This window comes from Hyla sarda, chromosome 5 (assembly GCF_029499605.1).
Source record: "Hyla sarda isolate aHylSar1 chromosome 5, aHylSar1.hap1, whole genome shotgun sequence".
Lineage (NCBI taxonomy): Eukaryota > Metazoa > Chordata > Amphibia > Anura > Hylidae > Hyla > Hyla sarda.
In genome coordinates this window covers 380,316,385-380,335,906 of record NC_079193.1, presented here as the reverse complement: position 1 = coordinate 380,335,906, position 19,522 = coordinate 380,316,385, and the positions used below count along the sequence as shown (strand labels likewise).

The following is a 19,522-nucleotide window of genomic DNA, read 5'->3' as shown; positions in this document are numbered from 1 at the left end:
TCATTCCCTTCGTTCAGTATTTTTCCTCTGGTTTTGCTCAATTCCAAGTTACTTCGGTTTTGTAGCATATTATTAGACTTTCTGGATTATCAGATCCTGGATTAAAATGTTTATTGTAAATGTATAAGCCGAGATTTTTCGTGCTGAAAACGCCCCCCTCGGCTTATACTCGAGTGAACTCTCCGCCTGTCAATCCCTTCTCAGTGGTCTTGAACCTGCGGACCTCCAGATGTTGCAAAACTACAACTCCCAGCATGCCCGGACAGCCATCGGCTGTCCGAGCATGCTGGGAGTTGTAGTTTTGAAACCTCTGGAGGTCCGCAGGTTGAAGACCACTGCGGCCTTCGTCATCATCCAGACCCCCCCCCCTTTAGTTTTCTACTCACCTCCCCTCGGTGGGAAGTTAAGGTGAGCTGGTCCGGGCCATCTATGGTACAGGGACCGTCCGGTGGGGAGGGTTAGTCGTTCCGGGCTGTCCATTTTCACTGGGGGGGCCCTCTTCTCCGCTCCGGCCGAGGACTAGTGACGTTGCCTTGGCGGCGACGCTCAGGGACGTTGATGCGCAGCCGATGGCTGTCCGGGCATGCTGGGAGTTGTAGTTTTGCAACATCTGGAGGTCCACAGGTTGAAGACCACTGATGAAGGGATTGACAGGCGGTGATGATGAAAGGGGGTCTGGATGATGACATGGGGGGATGATGTATTTCCCAACCCTAGGCTTATAGTCGAGTCAATAACTTTTCATGTTTTTTGGGGGGGAAATTAGGGGCCTCGGCTTATATTCGGGTCGGCTTATACTCGAGTATATACGGTAGGTACATTTAAAGGGGTACTCCACTGGAAACTTTTTTTTTTTTATTAACTGGTGCCAGAAAGTTTACTTCTATAAAAAAATGATTAATCCTTCCAGTACTTCCAGGAATTTTTTTTTTCTTTTTGAATTTCCTTTCTGCCTGACCACAGTGCTCTCTGCTGACACCTCTGTCTATTTTAGGAACTGTCCAGAGCAAGAGCAAATCCCCATAGAAAACCTCTCCTGCTCTGGACAGTTCCTAAAATAGACAGAGGTGTCAGCAGAGAGCACTGTGGTCAGACAGAAAGGAAATTCAAAAAGAAAAGAACTTCCTGTGGATCATAACAGCAGCTGATAAGTACTGGAAGGTAAAGATTTTTAATTGAAGTAATTTACAAATTTGTTTAACCTTCACGAGCCAGTTGATACGAAAACATTTTTTTTTTCCGCCTGAGTACTCCTTTAAGTGCTCTCCGATTTACTTACCTCACTTAAAGCATTTTTTTTCTAATACAGTGCAGCATGGTCTATTATTAGAGAAGAATGTAGAGCAGGGGTCTCAAACTGGTGGCCCTCCAGATGTTTCAAAACTTCAACTCCCAGCATTCCTGCAGTAACTGGCTGTCTTAGCATGTCCAGGCATGCTGGGAGTTGAAGTTGTGCAAAATCTGGAGGGCCACCAGTTTGAAATGTAGAGGTTCTCACGTATGCCTTGTGCTTACCTGTTTTAGCTGATGTGGCAGGCATATGGGTTTCAGTCATACTGATTTTATTTCACTGCTGAAATGATTTCTTAATTCTGCCTATATTTCCCATGAATCCTCTGGCTTTGCAGAGAGAGAGCATGTGGAGTCTCAACACTGCACCTGGTCATCTAATTAGGCTGCTGGTGCTTAAAAATTACGTTTTAATGCTTTTTCTTAGGGTGCTTTCACACTACGATTGTAGTGTACGGTTGCTGGATCTGGTTGGGCGGGGCGAAAACCGACCACTCCCAAACCCCATTCATTTCAATGAGCCGACCGGTGTAAAACGCTGACTCCGGTTGTCTCATTTTTCCCCAAATACGGTTTTCTGACCGGACCTAGAACCGTGGTATACCGTACATTACACCGTACACTAAAATCGTAGTGTGAAAGCACCTTAGACTGGGTTCACACCACGTTTTTGCAGTAAAATTCCTGTATCAGGTTTTTGATAAACAAACGGATTCCTCAGAACCGGACTAAACTGTATCAAAACGTGTGAACAAATTGTTATCCGTATACGGTTTGAAAAATGATGTCCGGCTGCATCCGTTTTTTTAAGAAAAAAACTCTATACGTTTTTAACTTTTCACTCCATTATGAATAAAGTTTCACTTGTTTCATTGAAATTCCAAGAAAAAAAACTGTACAGTCAAAAAACGTATGGTGAAAACCGGATGAAACCGTACGCACATATGGTTTTGTACGGTTCCCATTGACTCCCATGTTAAAAAAAAAACTTATACAGTTTAATACGGTTTTTCACCCAGACCAAAAATCGTGGTAGGCCGCGGTTTTCTCTCCGGAAAAATAAAATTAAACGCCGTATGGTTTGAAAAACCGAGACAACCGTCTACATTATGGTGAATACAGTTTTGAATGGGAAGTCTATGGCCACGGTTTTCTGTACGGTTGCATACGTTTTTTTTTATGAAACCATTTGCCGAAACCGTATAGCAAAATCGTGGTGTGAACCTACCCTTATTTAGGGGCTAGTCTCACGTACAGTATCTTGCACATATTTGATGCTGCAGATTTTATGACTGAACACAGCTCCAGATCTGCAGCTTTAAATCCTTCGCAGGATGCTGTACGTGTGAATACACCCTCAAAGTGCGTTCTTTAGAGATATATTGCCACTTAGCGAAATTGATTTACCTTTTATCACAATTGAGGTGTTTTATGATTATTTGTAGTCTTTAGGCTGAAGTCATATGTAGAATTTTTACTACATTTTGGCTGTTTTTACTGCAATCTTCTAAAATTTGCTGTCAAATTTTACTGTGATTTGCACATTTGTGCTAAAATAGCATCTTTTTTTGCCGTGATTTTGTTGTCCACGGGGTCGACCAATCCTATGCTAATGGCTGTAAATTGTGAACAATAAACAATACATGATCATGGGTACAACAACACGTCATGTGACTGCGGTTACCAATCACCACCCATGTGTATTGATGCCGGTTATGGGTGTAATGGACAGTGATTGGATTCTGAGGTCACATGACATTGTAGCCGATCATAAGGACCATTTTGAAAGCTGAATTCATTGTTTGTGACATTCTGGTTATGTTCGGTCCACAGGGCAGATCTATTGGGCCAAGGACATCATCTTCCTGGTGAATGAGCACGACCTGATCGGGATGGAGGCCTGGCTGGAGGGATACCACGACGTGAACATCACAGGTTGTCATCTCAGTACTTATTACCTAACTCAGTACCTACAATTCTCTGCATACCCAGAATACTGGGATTTGTAGTTTTGCAACAGCTGGAGAGCAGTAACCTAGAGAACTAGTGGGCCAACTGTTGCAAAACTGCAACTCCCAGCAAAACTGCAACTCCCGCACAGCCGTTGGCTGTCGGGCATGCTGGGAGTTGTAGTTTTGCAACAGCTGGAGGTTCACAGTTTGGAGACATAAGATATAATGCGGTATTTCCCAACCAAAGTGCCTCCAGCTGTTGCAAAACTACAATTCCCAGCATGCCCGGACAGCCGTTGGCTGTCCGGGCATGCTGGGAGTTGTAGTTTTGCAACAGCTGGAGGTCCACAGTTTGGAGACCTAAGATATAATGCAGCGTTTCCCAACCAGGGTGCCTCCAGCTGTTGCAAAACTACAACTCCCAGCATGCCCGGACAGCCAACGGCTGTACAAGCATGCTGGTACTTGTGGTTCTGCAACAGCTAAGAGTCCGCAGTTTGGAGACCTAGGGTATAATGCAGTATTTTCCAACCAGGGTGACTACAGCTGTTGCAAAACTACAACTCCCAGCATGCCCAGAGAGCTATTGGCTGTCTGGGCATGCTGGGAGTTGGGGTTTGGCAACAGCTGGAGGTCCACAGTTTGGAGACATAAGATATAATGCAGCACTTCCCAACCAGGGTGCCTCCAGCTGTTGCAAAACTACAACTCCCAGCATGGCTGTACGGGCATGCTGGGAGTTGTAGTATGGCATCAGCTGAGAGTCCGCAGTTTGGAGACCTAAGATATAATTCAGTTTTTCCCAACCAAGGTGCCTGCAGCTGTTGCAAAACCACAACTCCCAGCATGCCCAGAGAGCTGTTTGCTGTCCAGACATGCTGGGGTTTGTGGTTTAGCAACAGCTGGAGGTCCACAGTTTGGAGACCTAAGATATATTGCAGAGTTTTCCATCAGAGTGCCTCCAGCTGTTGCAAAACTACAACTCCCAGCATGCCCAGAGAGCCGCTGGCTGTCCAGACATGCTGGCAGTTGTGGTATAGCAACAGCTAAGAGTCTGCAGTTTGGTGAACCAGGGTATAATGCAGTATTTTCCAACCAGGGTGCCTCCAGCTGTTGCAAAACTACAACTCCCAGCATGTCCAGAGAGCCGCTGGCTGTCCGGACATGCTGGCAGTTGTGGTATAGCAACAGCTGGAGGTCCACAGTTTGGAGACCTAAGATATATTGCAGTGTTTTCCATCAGAGTGCCTCCAGCTATTGCAAAACTACAACTCCTAGCATGTCCGGACATCTGTTGGCTGTCCCGGCATGCTGGGAGTTGTAGTTTTGCAACAGCTGGAGGCACACTCCCTAGAGAATCATTACTTAGATTGCACTTGATGCCTGGGTGGACGGGGATTATTAGATCTTTCCCGGTTTTCCTTGGTACAATGTATCCATGGAATTGCAGGCAGTTTAGCTTGTGTAGACCAGATACAACTGTGACAAATACTCAGCGAGAGTAAGAACTAGTTCCGGATCAATTCTTTATCCAGAACATTTCCATTCTTTGACGGCATGCAGTGATCTTGGAAGTAAGAACATTATATTACAAAGCATATTACAAAGTTTCTAAACTTTTTCTCCTATTTTGAACTTTGTAAAGATGTTTTGAAGCACCTTGTTTTATGGACACCATAGTTCAGACGTCATGTGACATGTAAGACCCCCCCCCCCCCCCCAAATGTATGGACAGAATATACTCAGGACATTCATACAGATGAGACAGACTGCTCCCGTTATATAGATTAGTCCCATGCATTGTACTTGGCTGCCATCTAGTGTCTCTTCTGAATATTGCACCTCAGTCTGCTCACTTTATAGAGAACTCATTGATGTGTTGTCTTTCACTGCACCTAACAGAAATAAGGTCTTCGGTAATGATGGGACGAGCCGGAGCCATCCAGGCCGCCATATCTCTGGAGATCAGCAGCGATGTCATCACCAGTTTCGATGTGGTCGTTGAAGGGCTGAACGGGCAGCTACCCAACCTGGATATGGTGAACTTGTTCCTAGCGTTCTGTCAGAAGAACCAGCTGCTCTGCACCATACAGGGCAAGGTGAGCCGGAGACCCCCTCCTCAGTATCACATTCTTACAGTGGGGGGAAAAAAGTATTTAGTCAGCCACCAATTGTACAAGTTCTCCCCCTTATAAAGATGAGAGGCTGTAATTTCCATCATAGGTTATAACCTCAACTATGAGAGACAGAATGAGAAAAAATCCATAAAATCACATTGTCTGATTTATAAACAATTTATTTGCAAATTATGGTGGGAAATAAGTATTTGGTCAATAACACAAGTTCATCTCAATAATTTGTTATATCCCCTTTGTTGGCAATGACAGAGGTCACATGTTTTCTGTCTTCACAAGGATTTCACACACTGTTGCTGGTATTTTGGCCCATTCCTCCATGCAGATCTCCTTTAGAGCAGTGATGTTTTGGGGCTGTCGCTGGGCAACACGGACTTTTAACACCCTCCAAAGGTTTTCTATGGGATTGAGATCTAGAGATTGGCTAGGCCACTCCAGGACCTTGAAATACTTCTTACAAAGCCATGCTGAAAGACCCAGCCACGTTTCATCTTCATTGCTTTTGCTGATGGAAGGAGGTTTTCACTCAAAATCTCAGAATACATGACCCCATTCATTCTTTACTTTACATGGATCAGTCGTCCTTGTCCCTTTGCAGATGTTTCCACCCCCATGCTTCACAGTAGGTATGGTGTTCTTTGGATGCAACTCAGCATTCTTTCTCCTCCAAACACGACGAGTTGAGTTTTTTACCAAAAAGTTCAACTTTGCTTTCATCTGACCATATGACATTCTCCCAATCCTCTTCTGGATCATCCAAATGCTCTCTTTCAAACTTCAGACGGGCACGGACATGTACTGGCTTAACCCCATAAGGACCCGGGGTTTTTCCGTTTTTTCCTCCTTACTTTAAAAAAATCATAACTCTTTCAATTTTGCACCTAAAAGTCCATATGAGGGCTTATTTTTTGCACCACCAATTCTACTTTGTAATGATGTCAGTCATTTTACCCAAAAATCTACGGTGAAATGGAAAAAAAATTCATTGTGAGACAAAATTGAAAAAAAAAAACGCCATTTTGTAAATTTTGGGGGCTTCCGTTTCTACGCAGTAAATTTTTTGGAAAAAATGACACCTTCTCTTTATTCTGTAGGTCCATAAAATTAAAATGATCCCCTACTTATATAGGTTTGATTTTGTCGTACTTCTGGAAAAAATCATAACTACATGCAGGAAAATTTATAATTGTCATCTTCTGACTCCTATAACTTTTTTATTTTTCCGCTTACGGGGCGGTATGAGGGCTCATTTTTTGCACCGTGATCTGAAGTTTATAGCGGTACTATTTTTGCATTGATAGGACTTTTTATTCATTTTTTCATGATATAAAAAGTGACCAAAATGCACTATTTTGGACTTTGGAATTTTTTTGCGTGTACGCCATTGACCGTGCGGTTTAATAAACAATATATTTTTATAATTCGGAAATTTCAGCAGGCGGTGATACCACATATGTTTTTATTTTTATTCATACAGTTTTTGTTTTAAATGGCAAAAGGGGGGTGATTCAAACTTTTATTAGGGAAGGGGTTAAATGATCTTTATTCACTTTTTTTTCCCACTTTTTTTTTGCAGTGTTATATCTCCCATAGGGACCTATAACACTGCACACACTGATCTCTTATACTGATCATTGTTATCCCATAGGGACCTATAACACTGCACACACTGATCTCTTATACTGATCATTATTATCCCATAGGGACCTATAACACTGCACACACTGATCTCTTATACTGATCATTGTTATCCCATAGGGACCTATAACACTGCTCACACTGATCTCTTATACTGATCATTGTTATCCCTTAGGGACCTATAACACTGCACACACTGATCTCTTATACTGATCATTGTTATCCCATAGGGACCTATAACACTGCACACACCAATCTGTTACATTGATCAGTGGTTTCTCTTAAGAAACCACTGACCAATGATTCTGCCGCTTGACTGCTCATGCCTGGATCTCAGGCACGGAGCAGTCATTCGGCGATCAGACAGCGAGGAGGCAGGTAGGGATCCTCCGGCTGTCTTGTAAACTGTTCGGGATGCCGCGATTTCGCCGCGGTTATCCCGAACAGCTCCCTGAGCTAACCAGCAGTGATTTAGTTTCACTTTAGACATGTCTAAAGAGTTAATAGCGCGTGGCACCGCAATCAATGCCGCGCGCTATTAGCCACGGGTCCCGGCCGTTGTTAGAGGCTAGAACCCGCTAGAACGGGAGCGGACTCAGGACGTACAGGTACGCCCTGGGTCCTTAACAGGTTAAGCAGGGGGACACATCTGGCACTGCATGATTTGAGTCCCTGGAGGCGTAGTGTGATGGTAGTCTTTGTTACTTTGGTCCCAGCTCTCTGAAGGTCATTCACTAGGTCCCCCCCGTGTGGTCCTGAGATTTTTGTTCACCGTTCTTGTGATCATTTTGACACCACGGGGTGAAATCTTGCATGGAGCCCCAGATGGAGGGAGATTATCAGTGGTCTTGTACGTCTTCCATTTTCTAATAATTGCTCCCACAGTTGATTTCTTCACACCAAGCTGCTTGCCTATTGCAGATTCAGTCTTCCCAGCTTGGTGCAGGTCTACAATTTTGTTTCTGGTGTCCTTCGCCAGCTCTTTGTTCTTTGCCATAGTGGAGTCTGGAGTGTGACTGTTTGAGGTTGTGGACAGGTGTCTTTTATACTGATAACAGGTTCAAACAGGAGCCATTAATACAGGTAACGAGTGGAGGACAGAGGAGACTCTTAAAGAAGAAGTTACAGGTCTGTGAGAGACAGAAATCTTGCTTGTTTGTAGGTGACCAAATACTTATTTTCCACCATAATTTGCAAATAAATTCTTTAAAAATCAGACAATGTGATTTTATGGATTTTTCTCATTCTGTCTCTCATAGTTGAGGTTATAACCTATAATGATAATTACAGCCTCATCTTTATAAGGGGAAGAACTTACACAATTGGTGGCTGACTAAATACTTTTTGCCCCACTGTATGGTTTTCGCAGATTTAGGCTAAGTAACGTCACCTGTCATATCCAGAGCTGCATTCAAAATTGAGCTGCTTTTATCACTCCTTATACATTGCATGTTGTTTTGTGTTGCATTGTGGTAAATGTAGTGTATTTTATTAACCTCTTAAGGACGCAGGGCATACCTGTACGTCCTGCTCCCGGTCTATAACTCTGGGTCACGCTGCATCTCCGCCTCTGCCTCTGCCATAGAGATATATGGAGGAGGCAGAGCTGGGGCCCCGTACAGGAGATCGCGGGCGTTCCCAGCGTTCGGACCCCCGCTATCAGACACTTCTCTCCTATCTACACGATAGGTTGTCCATGGCTGTAGTATTCCTTTAAGATTGAGTGCGCCTGTTATCACAGTGTGAATGCAGCTCTGGTTGTGACTAGAGTATATGAAGTGCTGTAGCCCGGCTTCCCTGTTGTGTACATGTATATTTCATAACACAGCGCCCCCTACTGATCTGATAATGATGCACGTCTCTTGCATTACAGCTGCAGCGTAATGACTTTGACACCTTCCCGGGATACCTACACAACCTGCACACAATGCTGCTTATGGTGCTCAAGCAAGGGTCCGCTCGACCTCAGGGAGACCATGGCCTCTTCCTCCGCTACCACATAGAAGCCATCACCCTGCGCGGTATCAACAGCTTCCGGCAGTACAAATACGACATGGTGACCATAGGAGAGTAAGTGACTACACAGATATACAGTGACCCCTCGACCTACGATGGCCCCGACATACGATCATTTCAGCATACGATCACTCTCAGAGGCAGCATCGACATACGATGCTTTTTTATGTTGGGGCCATCGCATAAACGGCTATCCGGCAGCGCAGACTGCTTCAGCTGTCACCAGATAGCCGTTTACGGTGCCCCGTGAGCTCCGGTGATGTCTCTTACCTGTCCTCGGGGCTTCGGTGCGTCCTCTTCTGGATCCCCTGCATCGTCGGCGCTCTCCATTGACGTCATCACGTCATCCAATAGGAGCGGCGTGCGTAACAACGTGATGGCGGCGACTGAGCGCGCAGATGCCGGGGAAGCAGAGGCCTTGCCGGAGCGTCGGGGACACCTCGGGGACGCGGCGACAGCGATGGACGGCGACATCCAGGGCAGCGGTGACGGTCCGGAGCGGCGGGGACACGTTAGTACAACTTCCTCTAACAGTGGTCTTCAACCTACGGACCTCCAGATGTTGCAAAACTACAACACCCAGCATGCCCGGACAGCCGTTGGCTGTCCGGGCATGCTGGGTGTTGTAGTTTTGCAACATCTGGAGGTCCGCAGGTAGTAGACCACTGTCCTATACTTTACATTGCACGGATCCCTCAACATACGATGGTTTCAACAAACGATGGTCCATTTGGAACGGATTACCATCATATGTTGGGGGACCACTGTATAGGGACTGTTTTTATAGTAATACGGTATTATATGTGTGACTTATGATGACTGTAGTCCCCTCAGTTCCATTCACAGACACCATCCTGATGTCTTCTCTGTTTCTCTTCCTTCCCAGGACTCTTGAAGGGATGTTCCGCAAACTGAATAACCTGTCGGAACGTCTGCATCAGTCCTACTTCTTCTACCTTCTTCCCTCCCTCTCCAGATTTGTGTCTATCGGGATTTACATGCCGGCCATCGGTTTCATCATCCTTATTCTCATCCTCCGAATATCCTTTACCGAAACTACAATGTCAGGCTTGGATATAATCTAATCATGTACCTGTCAATAACAAAACAATTCAAAAGTGTCAAGAGTTTTTATTGGTCGGGATCCGAGTGTTTAGGTCCCCGACCAATGACCGGATTGAGCAGAGAGAGAAGCGCGTGGCTGGGCTCTTCTCTCCCTGCACTGTGTTGTGAGACCTCGACCGGCCCAGAGACTTACATTATGAGTCTTTGACCATAGTTGTAATTTAGAAAAGTGACTATAGTACACACTGCTGCACTATGGTCAACCTCCGCAAAACGTTGTAGTTAGGCTTTAAAGGCAGCCTCCTTCTTCACATGTGACCCCCTCTTTTTACTTTATTTCCATGTGTTCTGGAGGAGCGCTCTTTTTAAAGGGTTACTCCACTGGCCAGCGTTCGGAAAGTAAATGTTTCGAATGCTGTGCCGGGGTCGGTCTTGCCCCACCTGACATCACGGCCTTGCCCCCTCAATGCAAGTCTATGGGAGGGGGCGTCACGCCCCCTCCCATAGACTTGCATTGAGGGGGCATGGCCGTGATGTCAGGAGGGGCAAGACCGACCCCAGCAGCGTGAAAACAGCATTCGAAACGTTTACTTCCGAACGCTGGCCAGTGGAGTACCCCTTTAAGGCCGGGTTCACACCACGTTTTTTTCTATACAGTTCCCGTATACCTTTTCAATATGAAAACCGTACGGAACCCTATTGAAAGCCGTATGCATTGACTTTCCATTGAAAACTGTATGCCAAAAACTGCATCCGGTTGTGTCCGTTTTGCATCCTGTACGGTTTGGTCAGTTTTTTTTCCCGTACCCAAAACCATAGCCTACCATGGTTTTTGGTCCGGGTGAAAAAAACCGTATTGAAACGTATATGTATATGGAGTCAATGGGAACCGTACAGAACTGTATGTGCGTACGGTTCCGTCTGGTTTTCACCAAACGGTTTTTGACTTTGCACAGTTTTTTTTTCTTGGAATTTCAATCAAACAAGTGAAACTTTATTCATAATGGAGTGAAAAGTTTAAAACTTATTTTTTTTTTTTTTTCTTCTTAAAAACGGATGCAACCGGACATCATTTTTCAAGCCATATACGGATTGAAAATTTGTGTTTTGATACAGTTTAGTCCGGTTTTGAGGATCTTGTTTTTTTTTATTTTTTTTTATCAAGGACCTGATACGGGAACTGTACAGCAAAAACGTGGTGTGAACCCAGACTAACACAGACCCTTCACTTACATTGATGTGATCTAAGGTGATACAAGGTGCTCAGCTCCAAGTGCAGTTGTGCACCTACATAGGAGTGGAGGACCTGCACCTATGGATCACAATATGTATATGTATATATCTGCTGTGGTTAATGTAAACAATGACATTAGCTAATCCTCAAAACAGATGTAAAACTGAGACATTAGCCAGTATATCCTTATATGAAGGACACACTTGAGCCCGCACACCACGCCAAGGTTTCTCAAATGGTGCGGGACCTAACACAAAACCTACCTGGCCAGATAAATAAAACCAGGAACCAAAGACCCTTCATTGATTTCATTTCGGAGGCCCTTTACCTGGGACCCCTTATAGTCAGACAGGAAAGCAGGATTTGTCTAAACCAGCCCCCCCTTGACCTGTGAACATTATTTTATACTTTATATACTGAGATTAATGGAGCTTTACTTCTCTCCGTCATCTTACTCCAATCAGATCCTGGGCTGCACATAATCCCACTGGCTCCAAATTGTTGTAACACTAATAGACCCCGACCCACCCATAAGAGCCAAGATCCTATAATGTGGCCACTGGGGTTAACACAACAATGCAGTGCACAATCCAACTAATATAAATATATATCTATATATTAATTATAATTATCACATTTTATTATATCACTCATTAAAAGCATTTTTTTTTAATGATCGTCCACATGGAAAATGAAAAAAACGGTAATTGTACTAAGAGTTGAAAATACAAATATATATGAATTTTGAAGGAAATACACTTGCACTCACCGGTCCTGTGATTCGTATTATTCCGGATTATCCATTCTTGCTGGGAGATGTTGAGATGAGCGCGCGCAGAGGCTAACAGTCGTTTTCGCGCACAGCCGCACAGCCTCTGAGCACCCTCATCTCAACGTCTCCCAGCATGAACGGATAATCCGGAATAATACGAATCACAGGACCGGTGAGTGTAAGTGTATTTCCTTCAAAATTCATATTGAACACACTAGTATTATTTGCTCCACGGCAGTGATATAAAAATTAAAATGGCTACGACCACTGAACCGCTATTATATTGCTACGAACTTAAAGCATAAAACAAAAAATAATAATGACTGTGCCCTCCGAATTCCTTTAAACTATATATATAATATGTTGCTTGAAAAAGACCTCATTGAGTAGGTTGAAACGTTGCACTTTTGTATTGACTGGATGGGTCAGTAAATTCAATTTTTTTCCTTTCGGATCGCTGGAGTGCCGCTTGTTACTTCTGTTGGATATTGGAAATTGGGGACCAAGTATCAGGTCCTTTGACTGGGAGCACCTGCGTTTGGTTCTGGCGTCTGGAACCTGCCACTGTGCTGTCTTTGCTATATGTGTATATATATATATATATATATATATATATATATATACACACACACACACCTGTATGGCCAGAATGACTTTGTAACTGGGTGTTGAGTTGGTGGGTACTGAGTTGCTCTCTTGGTTTATACTTGTATTATTTGGAGTTTTTTTTTGCTTTAACTGCAATCAGACACCATTGTGTTTGTATTGGTGTATTTACTTATTAATTTATACCACCCGGGTGTGAACTCTTTTTGGGTTATTTTTTTTTTTTCCTGCAAATATGTGTGTGTATAGATAGATTTTAAATATATAAAATCTATGTGTTCAGTTCTCAGTATTCTTACCTTTTTGTTTTTTATTTTTCAAATGGAATGTGATATTTTTTATTATATATATATATATATAATGGTTTTATTGTATTTACCTGTAGCAAATACTAGAGCAGTGTTTCCCAACCGGTGTACCTCCAGCTCTTTCATACCTGCAACTTCCAGCATGCCCGGACAGTTGCAGTTTTAAAACAGCTGGAGGCACCCTGGTTGGGAAACACTGCCATAGACCAATGTTCCCCAACCTTTGGCTCTCTAGCTGTTGCCTTTGGCTGTCCGGGCATGCTGGTAGTTGTAGTTTTGCATTAGCTAGAGGCACAATGGTTGTCAAACACTGGACTAGAGAATAGAGAGGACATTGAATGCTTCAGTAAATCTTAGTTTCTTGCCGATCCTTGACGTTGTTCCCACGCCCTGGATCTGTGGATTAAGTTGAGCCGACCAGAAACGGCAAGTGAAGACGGAGCAGGAGACAGCCAAGTGGTACGTACGCCTCCACGAGCACTAAGTATATACAGGGTGTCGCTCTACCATATCCTGATCTTCTATATGATTGTGTTGTAGGATGGGAGACCTGGCTTCCTGACACTGGCGACCCCCATCGTGATCTGCCACGCCACAGGGCTCAGTCTGTACTACCTCCCGGTGCTGAGCCAGGACATGGCCACCGACCACTTCCCAGTCTCGGAGTCTGAAGCCGTTGTGCTCACCGCCATTGCTATATATGTAGCAGGATTGGCGCTGCCCCATAATACTCACAGGTACACGCTCAGGATCTGCATGTAGATGTTCAGTCATTGTTCCGCAAATATCTAGTATACTTTTGCGTTTCAATTTGTGAAGTTCTTTGTTTGCTGTTAACAAATAGGCTCAGAATTCAATTCTATGGACTTTGAATGCATTTTTTATTTTACTTGATACAATATGGTACAAAAAACTGTTTCTCCTTAGGTGTTCTTTATAAATGTTGCTTAGTTTCCCTTCTACAGCCTCTCGTGGTGTCCTATTCAGACCAAAGGCCAGCAGAAGCAGCATAATGGTCTCTGTCTCCAGCCTTTACCTCTTCTCTCCTTAATTTTCAATAAATATCAATAAAGCTGACATTTCATGTGGTCATAAATGCACTAAGGCAGTGTTTCCCAACTAGGGTGCCTCCAGCTGTTGGAAAACTACAACTCCCAGCATGCCCGGACAGCCAAAGGCTGTCCGGACATGCTGGGAGTTGTAGTTTTCCAACAGCTGGAGGCACCCTGGTTGGGAATCACTGCCCTAAGGATTAAATTCAGTGAAAGAGAGGAAAGGGCTGGAGACTGAGCCCATTAGGCTCTTTTGTTTTTTTTTTTTGTTTTTTTAATCACCATTTTTTATATGAATGCATAACATAGCAAAATATTCACGTCTTAAAGGGGTACTCCGGTGGAAAACTTTTTTTATTTTCAAATCAACTGGTGCCAGAAAGTTAAACATATTTGTAAATTACTTCTATTAAAAAATCTTATTCCTTCCAGTACTTATTAGCTGCTGAATACTACAGAGGAAATTATTTTATTTTTGGAACACAGAGCTCTCTGCTGACATCATGACCATAGTGCTCTCTGCTGACATCTCTGTCCATTTTAGGAACTGTCCAGAGCAGCATATGTTTGCTATGGGGATTTTTTCCTACTCTGGACAGTTCTTAAAATGGACAGAGATGTCACCAGAGAGCACTGTTCTCTTGATGTCAGCAGAGAGCTCTGCGTTCCAAAAAGAAGAAAATTTCCACTGTAGTATTCAGCAGCTAATAAGTACTGGAAGGATTAAGATTTTTTAATAGAAGTAATTTACAAATCTGTTTAACTTTCTGGCACCAGTTGATTTAAAAAAAAAAAGATAAAGTTTTCCACTGGAGTACCTCTTTAACCCCTTAACGACGCCGGACGTAAATGTACGTCCTGGTGAGCTGGTACTTAACGCACCAGGACGTACATTTACGTCCAATGCGTAACCGCGAGCATCAAAGTGATGCTCGGGCCATGGACGGCAGGTCCCGGCTGCTGATAGCAGCTAGGGACCCGCTGGTAATGGCGGACATCCGTGATCGCGCGGATGTCCGCCATTAACCCCTCAGATGCCGTGATCAATACAGATCATGGCATCTGCAGCATCGCGGTACTAATGGATGATCGGATCGCCCGCGGCGCTGCCGCGGCGATTTGATCATCCAGAACGGCAGACAGAGGTCACCTCACCTGCCTCCGCTGCCTTCCACGGGTCTTCTGCTCTGGTCTGCGATCGAGCAGACCAGAGCAGAAGATGACCGATAATACTGATCAGTAATACTGCCTATGCATAGCACTGATCAGTATCAGCAATCAAATGATTGCTATAAATAGTCCCCTATGGGGACTATTAAAGTGTAAAAATGAAAGTAAAAAAAGTTTTAAAAAAATGTGAAAAACCCCCTCCCCCAATAAAAACGTAAATTGTCCCATTTTCCCTATTTCACCCCCAAAAAGTGTAAAAAAAAATTATATATACATATTTGGTATCGCAGCATGCGTAAATATCTGAACTATTAAAATAAAATGTTAATGATACCGTACGGTGAACGGCGTGAACGTAAAAAAAAAAGTCCAAAATAGCTGCTTTTTTATAACATTTTATTCCCCAAAAAAATTATAAAAAATTTATTAAAAGTTTTATATAAGCAAATATGGTATCAATAAAAAGTACAGATCACGGCACAAAAAATGAGCCCCCATACCGCCGCTTATACGGAAAAATGAAAAAGTTATAGGCCTTCAAAATAAGGGATTTTAAATGTACTAATTTGGTTAAAAAGTTTGCGATTGTTTTTTTAAGCGCAACAGTAATAGAAAAGTATGTTATCACGGTTATCATTTTAATCGTATTGACCCAAAGAATAAAGAACACATGTAATTTTTACCATAAATTGTATGCCGTGAAAACGAAACCTTCCAAAATTTGCTAAATTGCGGTTTTCTTTTTAATTTCCCCACACAAATAGTATTTTTTTAGTTGCGCCATACATTTTATGGTAAAGTCAGTGATGGCATTACAACGGACAACTGGTCGCGCAAAAATCAAGCCTTAAGGGGTTTAGAGTAAGAATAATATGTACCGTATTTATCGGCGTATAACACGCACTTTTTAGGCTAAAATTTTTAGCCTAAAGTCTGTGTGCGTGTTATACGCCGATACCCCCCCAGGAAAGGCAGGGGGAGAGAGGCCGTCGCTGCCCCCTTCTCTCCCCCTGCCTTTCCTGGGGTCTAGAGCGCTGCTGTCGGCCCTTTTCACCCCCTGGTTATCGGCGCTGCTGCCCGTTCTGTCCCCCTGACTATCGGTGCCGGCGCTGATAGCCAGGGAGAGAGAAGCGGCTCCGACAGCCAGGAGGAGAGAAGGGGCAGCGGCACCCATTGCCGGCGCCGCTGCCCCGTTGCCTCCCCCCATCCCCGGTGGCATAATTACCTGAGTCGGGTCCGCGCTGCTCCGCTGCTCCAGGCCTCCGTCGTTGCTATGCGCTGAACGGTGCGGCGCATGACGTCAGAGCACCGCGGCGTGCATAGAAACGACGCTGGTCCCCAGCGCGGACCCGACTCAGGTAATTATGCCACCGGGGATGGGGGGAGGCAACGGGGCAACAGTGACGCGGACCGGAGATTGAACACTATAGGTGAGTTCTGATAGTTGACCCAGGTAGTGATTAGCGCTGCCAGTATTTGATTGGACATAGCATCTTAAAGGTTGAAACAAGAGTTGTGAGTGGCCCTCTGACTGGGCGCAGTCAATGATGTGGACAACCATCATTATAAATACTCCTTCCGCCATATTAGTTACCATGATTGCCACTCTTGCCTCTTGAAAACGCTGTGGAGACGGCGAAACATGTAGAGGCGGGCAATTGAGTGCTTTTAATATATCAGTACGGACCTCATAATGGCACTGCAGAGCCATACTACTTAGTGAAAGGGAGTGTTCACTCCATATATATTTACAGAACACAGGGTCTGTCCTGATAACATTTTAACCTATTGGGGGCACAGAGTAGTGTCTTAAATGCATACAATAAAAGTTAATTTTTAAGGGGTTGATTCTAAAGGGGTTTTTTACCCCGGGATTTTGCCCTGGGGTTAGGTTTTTGTCTCCAGACTCTGTCACGTCTGTCCCATGTGCTCAGTGTGAACCTGCTTTCATCTGTGAGGAGCACAGGGCGCCGGATGCCAAATGCCAAACGTCCTGCACGGTGTTGGGCTGTAAGCACATCCCCCACCTGTGGACGTCGGGCCCTCATGGAGTCTGTTTATGACCGTTTGAGTGGACACATGCACATTTGTGGCCTGCTGGAGGTCATTTTGCAGGGCTCTGGCAGTGCTCCTCCTGCTCCTCATTGCACAAAGGCGGAGGTAGCGGTCCTGCTGCTAGGTTGTTGTCCTCCTTTGGCCTCCTCCACGTCTCCTGATGTACTGGCCTGTCTCCTGGTAGCGCCTCCATGCTCTGGACACTGCGCTGACAGACACAGCAAACCTTCTTGTCACAGCTCGCATTGATGTGCCATCCTGGATGAGCTGCACTACCTGAGCCACTTGTGTGGGTTGTAGACTCCGTCTCATGCTCCCACTAGAGTGAAAGCACCGCCAGCATTCAAAAGTGACCAAAACATTAGCCAGGAAGCATAGGAACTGAGAAGTGGTCTGTCACCACCACCTGCAGAACCACTCCTTTATTTAGGTTGTCTTTCTAATTGCCTATAATTTCCACGTGTTGTCTGTTCCATGTGAAATTGATTGTCAATCAGTGTTCTTCCTGAGTGGACAGTGGGATCTCACACAAGTGTCAGTGACTCGGAGTTTTGACTTTAAGTGTTCCCTTTATTTTTTTGAGCAGTGTATATATATAAATTATCATATACAATAGTAAAGTCTATGAGTCCCTAATAAGTCCTTTCTCCACAGGGTCCTGACTGGAGGTGGATCGGATCAGGGCTGGATGACGCTGAAGCTCATCTCCCTCCTGTATCTGGCCGTCCAGCTCGGATGTATTGCCGTCATTAACTTCTCCTTGGGATTCATCCTGGCCGTCACCATTGTGCCTGTGGCCGCTGTTGTCCAGCCCGTCGGACCCAAGTGAGTGAATCCTAAAAATGTCTTGTACTGCTGTAAAGTCTGAATTGTACATCTTTATTAATTTATACTCTAGTCACACTGAGATCTGTAAAACAAAATTAGAGCTGTAGTACTATACTCTAGTCACTCCCAGAGCTCCAGTATTATAATCTAGTCACACTGAGATCTGTAAGACAAAACTAGAGCTGTAGTGCTATACTCTAGTCACTCCCAAAGCTCCAGTATTATAATCTAGTCACACCCAGAGCTTTAGTGTTATAATCTAGTCACACCCAGAGCTGCAGTATTATACTCTAGTCACAGCCAGAGCTCCAGTATGATACTCTAGTCACACCCAAAGCTGCAGTATTATAATCTAGTCACACCAAGAGCTGTAGTATTATAATCTAGTCACAACCAGAGCTTTAGTATTATACTCTAGTCACAGCCAGAGCTGCAGTAATATACTCTAGTCACACCCAGAGCTGCAGTATTGTAATCTAGTCCGTTTTTTTCCAGCCAGGGTGCCTCCAGCTGTTGCAAAACTACAGGGCATGCTGGGAGTTGTAGTTCCGCACCAGCTGGAGGCACCCTGGTTGGGAAACACTGATCTAGTCGCAGCTAGAGCTGCAAGATTATAGTCTAGTCACACCCAGAGCTCCAGTATTATACTCTAGTCACACCCAGAATTGGAGTACTATACTCTAGTCACACCCAGAGCTGCAGAATCATACTCTATTCAATCCCATAACTGAAGGAGCATATTCAATTGACACCCTAAAGCTAAAATACTTTAAATTAGTCTCACCCAGAGCTGCAGGATTATATATCTATAGTCACAATCTAAGCTGCAGTATTATATATCTATAGTCACAATCTAAGCTGCAGTATTATATATCTATAGTCACAATCTAAGCTGCAGTATTATACTCTATAGTCACAATCTAAGCTGCAGTATTATTTATCTATAGTCACAATCTAAGCTGCAGTATTATACTCTATAGTCACAATCAAAGCTGCAGTATTATACTCTATAGTCACAGTCTAAGCTGCAGGGTTATATATCTATAGTCACAATCTAAGCTGCAGTATTATACTCTATAGTCACAATCTAAGCTGCAGTATTATACTCTATAGTCACAATCAAAGCTGCAGTATTATACTCTATAGTCACAGTCTAAGCTGCAGTATTATACTCTATAGTCACAATCTAAGCTGCAGTATTATACTCTATAGTCACAATCTAAGCTGCAGTATTATACTCTATAGTCACAATCTAAGCTGCAGTATTATATATCTATAGTCACAATCTAAGCTGCAGTATTATACTCTATAGTCACAATCTAAGCTGCAGTATTATATTCTATAGTCACAATCTAAGCTGCAGTATTATACTCTATAATCACAGTCTAAGCTGCAGTATTA

General features: G+C 44.0%; 1 protein-coding gene across 1 annotated transcript in view; it reads left to right on the top strand.

Annotated features, from left to right (window-relative positions):
* Window positions 1–19,522, top strand: part of GPAA1 (glycosylphosphatidylinositol anchor attachment 1) — a 48,273-nt gene that overhangs the window by 9,143 nt on the left and 19,608 nt on the right. Inside the window, exons 6-12 of the mRNA XM_056522874.1 lie at window positions 3,124–3,225; window positions 5,145–5,341; window positions 8,889–9,085; window positions 9,918–10,071; window positions 13,404–13,475; window positions 13,557–13,753; window positions 17,948–18,118. Of these exons, the coding sequence (XP_056378849.1) occupies window positions 3,124–3,225; window positions 5,145–5,341; window positions 8,889–9,085; window positions 9,918–10,071; window positions 13,404–13,475; window positions 13,557–13,753; window positions 17,948–18,118 (1,090 nt within the window). The remainder of the gene's footprint in view (window positions 1–3,123; window positions 3,226–5,144; window positions 5,342–8,888; window positions 9,086–9,917; window positions 10,072–13,403; window positions 13,476–13,556; window positions 13,754–17,947; window positions 18,119–19,522) is intronic.